Source organism: Zalophus californianus, chromosome 3 (assembly GCF_009762305.2).
Source record: "Zalophus californianus isolate mZalCal1 chromosome 3, mZalCal1.pri.v2, whole genome shotgun sequence".
NCBI classification, from domain to species: domain Eukaryota; kingdom Metazoa; phylum Chordata; class Mammalia; order Carnivora; family Otariidae; genus Zalophus; species Zalophus californianus.
In genome coordinates, this window is record NC_045597.1 from 133,852,889 (window position 1) to 133,865,288 (window position 12,400).

Here is a 12,400-nt window from a genome sequence, read left to right on the forward strand (position 1 = left end):
TCCACCTTCTACCCCTATTACTTAAGAAGGCTTCAAATACCTTTTTTTTTTTAAATCTACTTAAAGGGGGAAAATAAAAAGAAAAAGTGCCATAACATTGCTAATTAAGAAATAAGAATATTCTTGTTCTGAGGGGTGCTTGGGTGGCTCAGTGGGTTGAGCTTCTGACTTCAGCTCAGGTCATGATTTCAGGGTCCTGGATCTAGCCCTGTGTTGGGCTCCCTGCTCGGTGGGGAGTCTGCTTCTCTCTCTCCCTCGGCCCCTCCTTCTGCTCATGCTCCCTTGAGCTCTCTCTCTCAAATAAATAAATAAAATTTATTTTATAATAAATTATAGAGCTCTCTCTCTCAAATAAATAAATAAAATCTTTTTTTTACACGAATGTTCTTGTTTTGAAAGCCCAATGCCCCCAGTCCTGTGATCTGTTGTACATAACAAACTTTTCTCCCCATCAGGAAACATCTGTATGGATTGTTTCATTACAACCCCACAATGCTTGGATTTGAATCACTTCCAGATCCCACTGATACCTGGGAAATTATAGAGACCATAGGTAAAGGCACCTATGGCAAGGTCTATAAGGTAACTAACAAGAGAGATGGGAGCCTGGCTGCAGTGAAAATTTTGGATCCAATCAGTGTAAGTAATGGTAGTAAATTGAAACCACAATATAATTCATGCACATTAAGCTTTCAGCTTCTTTCCTGGTTCTAGGGATGATTTTCATGAAACCTGGCATGAAATTTCAAAATGAGTCATGATTTGTCAGCTCATCTGAAAGAAGGGATTCCATTTGGAGTTAAAAAATTCCTTGAATTTCTGTTTCTTGTCCATTTTACTGTTGTTTTGGTTTTAACCCTCTGGGTTCTTCAAAAGTTATCTTGGAAAGAGTAATGTATTTCACTCCCTTATGCAGAGTCTAGTCTCTTTGTAAGTTACAAAGTGTCCTAGACTTGTGGTATTCATTCATCTTCTTTTAGAGCACTGAGCACTTAGGTTATAATGCTGGAAGCTGTCTTGCACAGTGAGGTTATAAAGTGTCCTAAGCTGGGTTGGGTCCCTTCAAGCTACTTCTCCTTAACTACTTTGAAAAATCAGATGTTTTAAAATAAAATAGCTATTTGTAATAGTGTTATTAAAGAGGAAAGGATATAATGACATTTTATTAATGTAATAACTAGAAGGTTTTATTTGGGATGTGAATGTCCATTGTTAGGTATTTTCAAGATACAGTAATGATGACGTTAAAAATACAGAATAAATATGCTTTATTAATGATATCATACCTGAACCCTTCCCCAGATGTTAGACTTAATCCAATGTGCATTTTTTACACTGTGTAGGATATGGATGAAGAGATTGAAGCAGAATACAACATTTTGCAGTTTCTTCCGAATCATCCCAATGTTGTAAAGTTTTATGGGATGTTTTACAAAGCGGATCACTGTGTGGGAGGACAGCTGTGGCTGGTCCTGGAGGTAAGAGGCTCCCGCTGGGTACCCATCCATTTAAACAGAGCACCAGGGACAAGCAGATGCACTGTTGCCTAAATAGTGTAAGATACACATATGAGGAGTTGGTCCCTCCTGTGTGTCACAAGTGCCTTACCAGATGTGACTTTCTCCTCCACAGTTCTTCTAGGTAGATTGTGAGCTGAAAATGTTCATATTTCTCTTTTTCAAAAGTTTAATAATCTTTTCTTCTCATACAGAGTGAATATAGGAATACAGTTTGGAAAAGGTCATTTTCTTCCTTAAACTGGGAACATTTCATAGAAAACATGTTCCAATTGATTGCAACTCATTTTCAAAAATTGCTAACCCAAGGTTTACTTGGCTTGGCCAGATTGGATTAGCCCATTCATGTTCATTCATCTTCATCTTAGATTGGGTTCCCTTCAAACAGACTCTGGGCGTCACATGTGGCAGGTGTATCGGAGAGTTCTTACAGGAGCTAGACCTGGGAGGAAGCACGGAAGGCAGGATTGGGCGAGAGAGACATGGGACGGCAGTGTGCTTGCAACAGAGGCCACTGCCCATTCTCCAGGAGATGGAGAGCTGGGGTGCTCTTGCAGAGCCGTCGCGGATTGTATCTCGGCATCAGCCAGTCGCAGCTGGGTGCCACCTTGGGCAGGGGTGTGACCTAAGGGGGAGCAGTTCCCCGGAGCTGCGGGAGATTCCCAGTGAGAGGTACTACCTGGAGCTGGGAGCAGAGAGCAGCCAGGATTCCTGGCAGCATGTGCTCTGAAGTGAGAACCTGAGAAGAGCGCCACTGTATCCACTGTAATCCTGCCTTTTTCTTCTTTATTAATGGTAATGAATGTGTGTATCTGGATGCAAGAGAGTCAATTCCCTGCAACTCCCATTCCCCCATGAGACTGAAAATGGCAAAGACGTAGTAATGGCAATATATGAAATTAGCATATTAGGACAGGTGGATTGCCTCATGCTCACTAGGCCCACCCTGATTTGTTCAGGATTCCGCTCCTCCGGACGGAGATGTCTCTGTGCCTGACTCCACATATGCAGTCCAGGAGCACAGGCACCACATGTGAAAGCTTAAGAGAGAAGCACTAAACCAGAGGTCAGGGCTCAATACATCTTCTAGCTTCTTGTCCCAATCTTTTGCCTGGCTCCGAGAGGGCCTGGGCATGGACCGATATATTACTGGCTGCCATGGCAACTGTGTATGGGGAATTCATTTGTTATATTCAAATGGGGTAATCTGCAGGGAAACCAGTTTGAACATTTCTGTCAAATCAGTTGCCTTCCTCAGACTATAAATATGTAAGGGGTTTTGGTTTTCAGAGATCATCTTTGTCTATTTGGTTGCCTGGTTGTCATAGAACATATTCTCATAGTATCTTCTTTTAGATTTTATTATTCCCTACCCCCTCCCTGAGAATATATATTTCATCCTACCAGTGAGCTCTAGAATAACATTAATTTTTAAAATGCTGCTTTTCTTGGGACATGGAAAGTCTTGTTTCTAGGGTCTCTGATTATATTCCTCTTCAGCTCTTTAAGATCTCCATCTTTTAAACCCCGTTGCAATTTCATAATGGAAGTACAGTGACGAAGAAATCATAGTTTCAGTTCATTTTTATCCCCTGACTGATAAAGGCTGTCTATTCAAACATGGAAAACTGGAATTTCCAGGAATTTTCCAAGGCCTGAAAAGGGGCCTCCCTTGATGTGACCAGGCAGGCAGGTGGCTGCTCATACCAGTGGCCACCTGGGGAATACATGCTCTTCCTGACAAGGAGTGATTGAACATCAGCCCCTCAGGCATGGGCAAGGCAGCCAGAAAGGGCTGGGCATGGCCTTGAAAGATGAGAAGGAGCCCAGAACTATGAACTAATAAGCCTCATGCAAATGCTCCTCTCAGACTATCTCTTGCTTTTTCAGGGTGACCACAGGCAGATAATGAGGCTGCCCTGAGATACTAAATTATTCATATCTCAGCAATACAATATGCTGACATTTACGCCTTTTGCAGGTTGTTTTGACCCATGCCAGAGTTGGTAGTATGCCGAACCAGATGTCCTTAGTCTTTTTTTGTCCCAGAATGGGCAATCTTTGCCAGGCTGCTGGGTGGTCAGGTGTGTCCAGTGCCTACTATATGCTTATAGAAAAAGGGAATCCTGGGCTCCTAGAACTGGCCAGAACCTTGACTTTTCTTCAAGTCAGTCTCCTGGTAGTCAGTTGAGGAACAGAGGCCCAGGGAAGAAGTGACTTGTCTGTGGTTACATAAGTTGTTACATGGCAGAACTGGGTGGAGAACCACACTTCAGAACTTTTCTCCTATCATGTGTTGCTACTCCCTGTGGCACTGCCCATAGAGTCCTGGGGAACACAGACTCAGCCTCTCTGGCTGCGATCAAAGCAGTTCCTGGACACACACACACACCCACACGCACACCCCTACACACACAGTAGGAAGACCGTGATGATCTACACGGCACACACACACCCCTACACACACAATAGGAAGACCGTGATGATCTACACGGAACCCTGACCATTTTGCTTTATCTGCAATTTTTAGGCATGCTTTAGGAGACAATAAATTTATGGTCTGCTTAATATTGTTTGTCTCTTTATGTATATTGAGATTAAATTTATGTTACTTCTGCTCTTTCCTTGCTGAATGAGATGAAAAGACCAGTGAGAAGCTATTCTATAGAGCAATTCTAGAGGACAGAAAAATGTTATTAATAACCCTCTTAAATCACCACAACTCTGAAAACAAAAGCAAATAAAAATGTCATTTCTGAAATTCATTACTAATTGTTAGCAGAAAATAAACCAAAGCTCTCTTTCATGACAGACACCTACTATATTAGAAAGGTGTGGAGAGAAAACACACATAATAATGTTTTGGAAAATTTGTGAGTAAGTTTTAATCTAAATATTAAATTTAAAAAATCTGTAAGTCCTATTATCTCTCACCTAAATGAGATATAAGAATTTAGGCCTTTAAGAGAAACATAATACTCAGAAAAAATACCTAGTGTATGCTAAGGCATAAACTATATTTTCTCTTTTTTCCTTTTAGCATAAAATGTTAAGCAGATAGAAACTATTAATTTCAGCATGAATCACATGTTCATCTTAAATGGTTTGGAGTTTAGAGCACATAAACGAGTCTGTAAAGTAAAATATTTATAAAACTTGATAAAATAATTAGCTTTTTTAAAATCTGTTTTTTCTATCAGAGATCTGTGTATAAGTTCAATAACTAAGCCGGGTTGAAGTGGGGGGAGAAATCTTTGTCCAGTTTTTGCTTTTATTTAAGGCCCTAGAAAGTCTGGTATGGGCCTGATTATCATTGCAAGTGTTATACTTTATTTTTTAATTTTTTATTTTTTTGCAAGTGTTATACTTTAAACCATTTTCACATGCTGATATTGTGGCATGAATCAAGTTTATCATGTTAAAAATCAGGGTTGTAGCAGGGCTCTGACGGTTTGGAGCATAGGACAAGTACGTTTTGGTTGGCCAGAGATGGTTAGCAAGCCCTGCTTCCGATGGCAGCCTCTGGCAGGGTTCTAGAAGGAGAGTCACTGGATTGCTGGGGGTCAGAAGGTGTAGAACCCTTGGGAGTGGAGAGGAAGGGAGGAACTTTGAAACGCAGCAGCGTTGCATCCTGTGTACGTGCACTGTCTGTGCTCAACAAAAGCGAGAGAAACTGAGGAGTGGGAGTGACTCTGCCCACCCACCACCCTCCTCAATAAGCACGTGCCCTGGAGAGATGACATGGGAGGTGGGGCTTCCCTCAGCGGGGAGTCTGCTTCCTACCTCCACACTCTGACTGGAATGCTAGGGTTGCAAGTGGGGCAGTTTTCATTCTTCTAGTACAAGCCATTGACTTCACCTGCTATCAGAAAATAAACACAATCTGCCCCAACAGTGTGGAGGAAAAATACGTTGTTCTGGCCTTAGTGAGTGGTGGACAGCATCCAACACAGTGCTTCCTAATGTTACAGGGTTACAGGGTTCTCGTCTCACGGAGTCAAAGAATGAATCTTGTGGATACAGAAGGGTGAAGTGCAAGTTTATTTACTTATTTATTTATTTTTAATTTGAGAGAGAGAGAGTAAATGACCACGAGAGAGAGCACAACAAGGCAGGGGGAGCACAGAGGGAGAGGGAAAAGCAGGCTCCCCGCTGAGCTAGGAGCCAGAGGAGGAGCTAGATCCCAGGGCCCTGAGCTCATGACCTGAGCCAAAGGCAGACACTTAACTGACTGAGCCAGCCAGGCGCCCCAAAGTGAAAGTTTATTAAGTGAAGGTGAGAGCAGAAACAGAAAGAAAAAGCTCTCCAGAGTGAGAGAGGTCCTGAATGGATTGCCACTGTGGGGTTTTAGTGTAAGTCTTTTGTTGAGAACTGACTGGGAAGCTTGTGGCCTTAAGATTCTTGTGCCATTTTGGTTTGAGCAAGGACTTGGCTTACCTTATTGGCTTACTTCTTCTTTGAGATCCGGTCATTTTCTGTGATTACAATGTAGCTGCCAAAAAAAAATACTCCCTCACATTCAGGGCCAGGTGGTCTGGTTTGTTCCCTCATCTCTGGTTTTGTATCCCTCAGCCTTTCTCCACATTTGGGATTTCTTTGAACCTGGTCATATAGCCCCTTCTGTGAGCCGAGTCAGGGGGGTCAGGGGCCTCCTATCTCTCCCTGCCTATACCTTAACCCTTTCCTTACTCACTAAGGCATCTTATTGAGTAATTCTGATGATTCTTGACCTTTGCTTTATGTCTCCTATTGAACCTAACACCCTTGAAAGATAAAATCCACTGAACAAAAAGGCACCGAAAAGAAATTCCTCTTAATTCTGCAATTTGACTAGGTCAAATCAACATGCCAGTACAGAATCTACTTGAAGGTTGGAGCTTTGACTAGAATAAAGGTTTGGTGATTATACTGCATGGGCCATTCTTTAATAACACAGGGGAAAGTTGATGGCTTATTGAGCAAGGAACATTTTATTGCTTGAAATTATGGCCATCTTAACACATGCACATACTGTGATTGAATCAATATTCAGTGGTGTTTCAGAAAATAGATGTGGTACATAATGATTTTTCTAAAATTTTTCTTGGTTTGGAGCAAAATGCTCTTTAAATTCTAGATGCATCCAGCTGCCACATTTCCTGAATGCAGAGGGTGTAGGGAAGAAAGCAGGGATGGAGACACACCTCTGTTTTTGAATCTGATGGCTGGCAGAGTGGGTGGGAATGAAGGGCTGCATGCGCCAACCTTCAGGGGTGGGGCCGGAGGCTTGGTTGCCTTCTTACACCTCTAAGGGGATTATTTATTTGATGCATTTAAATGTAATTCCTTGTCATGCTTTTAAAATGTTCATTTCATTTCACTGAACATTTAAATTGATAGGACAATTGTCAGTGTGTTCCTGCTTTCCTTTTTCCTACCAAGTACCCAAAGTCCTTTTTCTGTACCCCACAGGCTGCCCTTTAAAACTATACTGGGGGGCTTTTCAATTTCACAGGACAGCTTCCTCTGAAGGGGCCATGGGCAGTTTAATTACATGTTTTCCTGAATCACAGGAAGTCACACAGCTCTTAAATTCTGACATTTAGTGAACAAAAGGCACCTACCAAGTAGGATCCGTTTGTTGTTTTTAAATCCCCAGCTCTTTTTTGATTCTGCTACAGAAATGGCTGCTCTTAATCTCTTCATAGGTTCTAGAGCTATGAAGAAGGTTTATAAGTTGGCTACATATATAAAATATCGCTGAATAGGCTTGTGTTGCAAAAGTGGCCACAGTTAAAGTAGGGCAGGAGAGAATAAATGATGTTTCGTGGGGCGGTGGCGGGGGGAGTTCCAAGGTTGAGTTAGCTTGGATCATCACCCAGCATTTAATTTAAATTTTCTCGCAGTAGAATTTTAATAGTGCACTTGCAGTTCAGCAAAGCATGTGCCACCCGGAGACAGGAGCCAGGCTCAGGAGAGGTTCTGATGAAGGTGTTATAGTGCCTTGCATTCCTATTACTGCTTTGATGTGGTTTGAAGTGGTAGGTTTCAGAGCCAATGGCAAAGAAAGAATTTTTGAGATGTCTTTGGTGCAAAAAGGTGGTTTATTAAAGCATGGGGACAGGACCCGTGGGCAGAAAGACCTGCACTGGGGTTGTGGGGTATGACTGATTATATAAGATTTTCTGTCCTGTGGAGGGGAGGGTGATATTAGGGATCCAGGAAATTGAGTCTGTAGGTTTCTGGAGATTGCTTTTTTCCTTGTAAATCATCAAGACAGTTGCAAACTGATGGAGACTCATGTCCTGCATGACTGTGATCTCTATCAGTTAACCATTTGTTTTTCCCTTTCCTTTGTTCAGGGCAGCCAGGGGTGCCTGAGGAATGTCACATATATACCACGGAGGGAGGGGGGTTTGGGGTGTTAGCTTGTGCTTTGCCCTCAGCCTGCCTTCTGCTCCCTCATCGCTTTGGCTTTAGAGGATCAAAGAACTTTATTGCTATTTCCCTTAGTCTCACAAGATCCGTAGGTTCTCTTTTCTTCTTCACTATCTACATCCAGATGGTCAGAAATGATAGCAGATTCTATCTCATAAAAGCCTTCTATATCTGTCCCTGAATCTTCATCCTCATGGCTCTTGACTTTTTGACCCTCCCTTTCTTGATTGCTTCAACATCTCCTAGCAGGTGTCCAACTTCTGTTGTCTTCCTATTCTGTCCACTCTCCATCTGCTGCCCTGGTCTTTCTAGACTACAAATCTGAATAGAGACCTCTTGCCTAAAACCTGCTGATTGCTTACCATTCCTATCTAATGATATATTATGGTGTTATAATAGATATATATGTAGTAATAAAGCCTGACTCATTAGCTGTTCCCCACCTTCCTTCCCCATCTCCCTGCCCTAGGATTCTGGCACTCTTTTTTCCAACAGCAGCTGATTATTTAGAATTCATAGATACCCTTCCCCTTCTTGTCCATCTGCCATAAACTCATGTGTCCATTGTAAATGTTGCATCCTCTAAGAAGATTTCACAGACTGTCTCTTCTTCACCCTGTCTCAGCAGAGGCCACCATTCCCTCTTTGGTGCCACCACACTCCCTTAGGCACACCCCTACTTCCTTATGCCATGCCCTAATTACTCATGTATCTGTTACTGTTGGTGAGCTTTTTGAGGTCAGGGACTGTGTTGTATTCATGAATGAGTAAAGGGTCATAAACTGGACAGTCACAAACTATTGAGAAAAAGAGGTAGCTTTCTTTTCAATAACTGAACTCAACTTTGTTCTTGAGCCCCCAGCCTGCCTAGAGGAGACAACTGATCTTAATTCATTCTGTTAAACTTAGTCCAACTGAGTGATTTCTTTGGAAAGGGGCAAATTCTACTATTTACATCCCGTTTTCACAGCCCAGGTCCAAATTCAATCATGGGGGTGAAGACTAAGTATTTTTAGAACCTCATCTTTGCTTTTCCTCTTCCCTTTGTCCTGGGTGGCATCTGGATCTAGGTACAACAGATGTTCATGTAAAGCTATAGAAGTGGGGACAGGGGCCTTGAATTTTGTGGTGACCCCTAAGTTCCTGTACTATCTGGCTTTGGTATCTTCCCATGTCCTTGGTCCTTGATACTCCTTCTCATCATGAGGTCCTCACTTTCTTGTCCTTGTTATTAAAACTCTAGTCTTATCCTTGTCCCCAAATGGAGCATGAAGTTCTGAATCTTCTGTAAGTCATGAAGGAGCTGTAGGGAACTGTTGAAATCCCAGCCTTGGTCAGCCTCACCCTACCCTACTGCCATTTCCCTTCAACATGGACACCCCTTTGTTGGCATGAGGCCTCTATGAGAAGGTCTCCCCTTAGATTTACAAATGAAAAGAGGGTCATAAGAAATTGAAATTTCTATGATAATTGTGCCCTTGTTTAGAACCCCTCAAGAGGGAGCATTGTCACTCCAATCTTTTTCTCTGAAGCTCTCCAAGCTCTATACCACTAGCTCCAGAGGGCTTTTCTTTTTCTTGAGAACTTCCCTTCTGTCATGTCATGATCATCATTTGACTCTTGTCAGTTCTCCAAGTATTTGTTCCTTGAAATACAGAATCTATTTAGGGGAGTTCTGGAAAATTATTTTTGTCTGTTGAAAGCTTAGCTTTTAGTACAAATCATGGCACTGGAAATGCATTCATTGCCCAAGAGGATATTAGATTGAATACTGAATGTTATTTGCCCTTTCAGGTTCATGTAAAACATAATCATAATCAAGAGAATGTGGAATCCTTTGGAAGACATTACCCTGCTTCTCAGCATTAGGGCCATCAGAATGATCCGTGTTGAATTACAAGTTATACCTGACATTGGTAGAGAGTAGATTCCAAGGACACTTTAAATCACAAACTGATGGGACCATCATAGTCTTCAATGCATTTCACTGCTTTTAGGGTCCCTCCTAAATCATTCGTGATAGTAATTTTATCATAGTTTTAAAGATTGCTAATTCTGAATTAGATTTTTAATCACATATTATTACTTTTGAGCAATTTAAATGGTAAAAAATGGGCAGATTCAGTTCCAGATTATTTTGATTGTTAACATGTATGCAAGGTATCTGCCATTTATGTAACAGGGAATGATACACACATCAAATAAAAACATGTACTACTCACCCTTTGATAAAACTTTACATATATTCATAATTAGAGTGAAATAGATCCTACTGTATTATCTTGATAAAGAGTTGTCTTCTTTTAGGAAAGGTGCTAATCTGTGTTCTGTCATATTTCCTTGTTTATGAAAAGCCAGTTGATTCAAGCAGCCACACCCCCAGGGAGCCCCCCCACTGTTCACTAGTTAACTCTTTCCCAAATTTCAGGTAAAGTGCCAGGGGGAAACCTAGTCTAAAGTGGGGTCTTAACCTTATAAGAGAAAGGATGGTTCTGAGAATCTGAAGGAGGCTCCGAATTTTCTCAGCAGAAAAAAAATGCAAATGCATATACAACAGGCCACCTACAATTTCAAGGTATTTACATGTCCTGCTCAAACCAATTAAGAACTTGATTTAAGACAGCATGTAGCAAGCCCAAACCTGCATACTGACTTCTACAGTTAGTAAAAATTATCCTTGAAAACCCTTAAATTTCCACAAAAGTATAGTATGCCTGGTTCATGTAGTCTCAAATTTCAGTAATGTATAATATATAACAAAGAGCAAATATGCAAGGGGCGCCTGGGTGGCTCAGTCGTTAAGCGTCTGCCTTCGGCTCAGGTCATGATCCCAGGGTCCTGGGATCGAGCCCCACATCGGGCTCCCGGCTCAGCGGGAAGCCTGCTTCTCCCTCTCCCACTCCCCCTGCTTGTGTTCCCTCTCTCGCTGTGTCTCTCTCTCTCTGTCGGATGAATAAAATCTTTAAAAAAAAAAAAAAGAGCAAATATGCAAGATATACTTTTACAGTGTTTTTCATTACAGAAAAAAATAAGGGCATAAAGTTGCTGAATGCCCAAGGTTGAATATGAGAAGGTTAAATGCACAAATGAGGCAACTCCACCTCAAATTTGACATGCAAATGGCAACTCTAGAAAGAGCTGCTGGTTGGGCTTCTGATGCCTGCAGTGCTAGCCCTGGAGACAGGAAGGTTTGAAATGAAATTTATTTCCTCCCAAGTATCAACGGCATCTTCTGGTCTTCTCTTATCCTTAAAATGCACGTGTATGTGTGTGTGTGTGTTTTTAAATAGACAATATTCATGTAAAATGAAAAATATACAATAAGTCACCATGATTACTCATGTGCTTTCTCTTTCAAATGTCTAAATTATTTGTGCTTTTGTATTTCACTTGACAATCAACTTTTTGGACATGTACTTTCACTTATAAATCATCACCCTGAATAAATACACACGTACACCCTAGGTTTGACGGTATATTGTAAATTTGAAGTTTAATTATTCTGACCTGGAGTTTTGTGATCTGTAAATTTACTACATCAGGTCAATAATCAGCTTTTCTTCTTAATGTCTTTTTCTTTTTCTTTTGTATGTCCTGCTGAATCTCTCTCCTTGGCACCTCCTCTTGCAGTTGTGTAATGGGGGCTCAGTCACCGAACTTGTCAAAGGTCTACTCAGGTGCGGCCAGCATTTGGATCAAGCAATGATCTCATACATCTTATATGGGGCCCTCTTGGTAAGAACATCCATGAGGCTGGGGATGACATCAGAGGGGGCAATTTGTAATCAGTTGGATCACAATTGCATATTAACAAGTGGAAATGGCCCTGTAATATGCAAGGTGTATAACAGCAGGCAGGTGTAGCCAAATGTGGACATTGATTGGATTTTTAAAGGTAGGGTAATTGTTTTAAAATAACCATTCAAATTTCCCCTTTCTCTTTCCTGTTGTTTGGTGGTGGTGGGACACCATGCAGGGCCTTCAGCATTTGCACAATAACCGAATCATCCACCGTGATGTCAAGGGGAATAACATTCTTCTGACAACAGAAGGAGGAGTTAAGCTCGTTGACTTTGGTAATGACTGCTTGTCGTTTGTTTTCTCGATGTGTGCAGTTTAGCCCAAGGCAACAATTTATTGCAATCTCAGAAGACTGGGGCCTCTCTGCTATCCCATAGGCTGAGGGGCCTTTCCAGTCAAACACAGACTGGAGAGTGGGGGGTTTACCAGATGGATCACCCTAGGAGATGGTGTTTGTTAATCTATTTTCAGCTTTGAAGCAATTTTATTAAAGATAGAAAATAAAAATGTTTCAGAAGAAGAATTTGATGGAAAAACTTGGTTTTCTGGGAAGACTTTCTCGTCTCAGGGCTGTTGTCTATAATTTACATTTCGTCATTTCTTCTTTTGCATATGAAAAGAGAAAGCAGTTTGGTCTTTCAAATGACTTTTTCTAGCCTCAGGCA

General features: G+C 41.5%; 1 protein-coding gene across 1 annotated transcript in view; it reads left to right on the forward strand.

The window, feature by feature from the left end:
- Window positions 1-462: 462 nt before the first annotated feature.
- Window positions 463-12,400, forward strand: part of MYO3B (myosin IIIB) — a 388,457-nt gene continuing 376,519 nt past the window's right edge. The window contains exons 1-4 of the mRNA XM_027591480.2: window positions 463-639; window positions 1,344-1,478; window positions 11,565-11,669; window positions 11,911-12,010. Coding sequence (XP_027447281.1) covers window positions 493-639; window positions 1,344-1,478; window positions 11,565-11,669; window positions 11,911-12,010 — 487 coding nt within the window. The 5' untranslated portion in view covers window positions 463-492. The remainder of the gene's footprint in view (window positions 640-1,343; window positions 1,479-11,564; window positions 11,670-11,910; window positions 12,011-12,400) is intronic.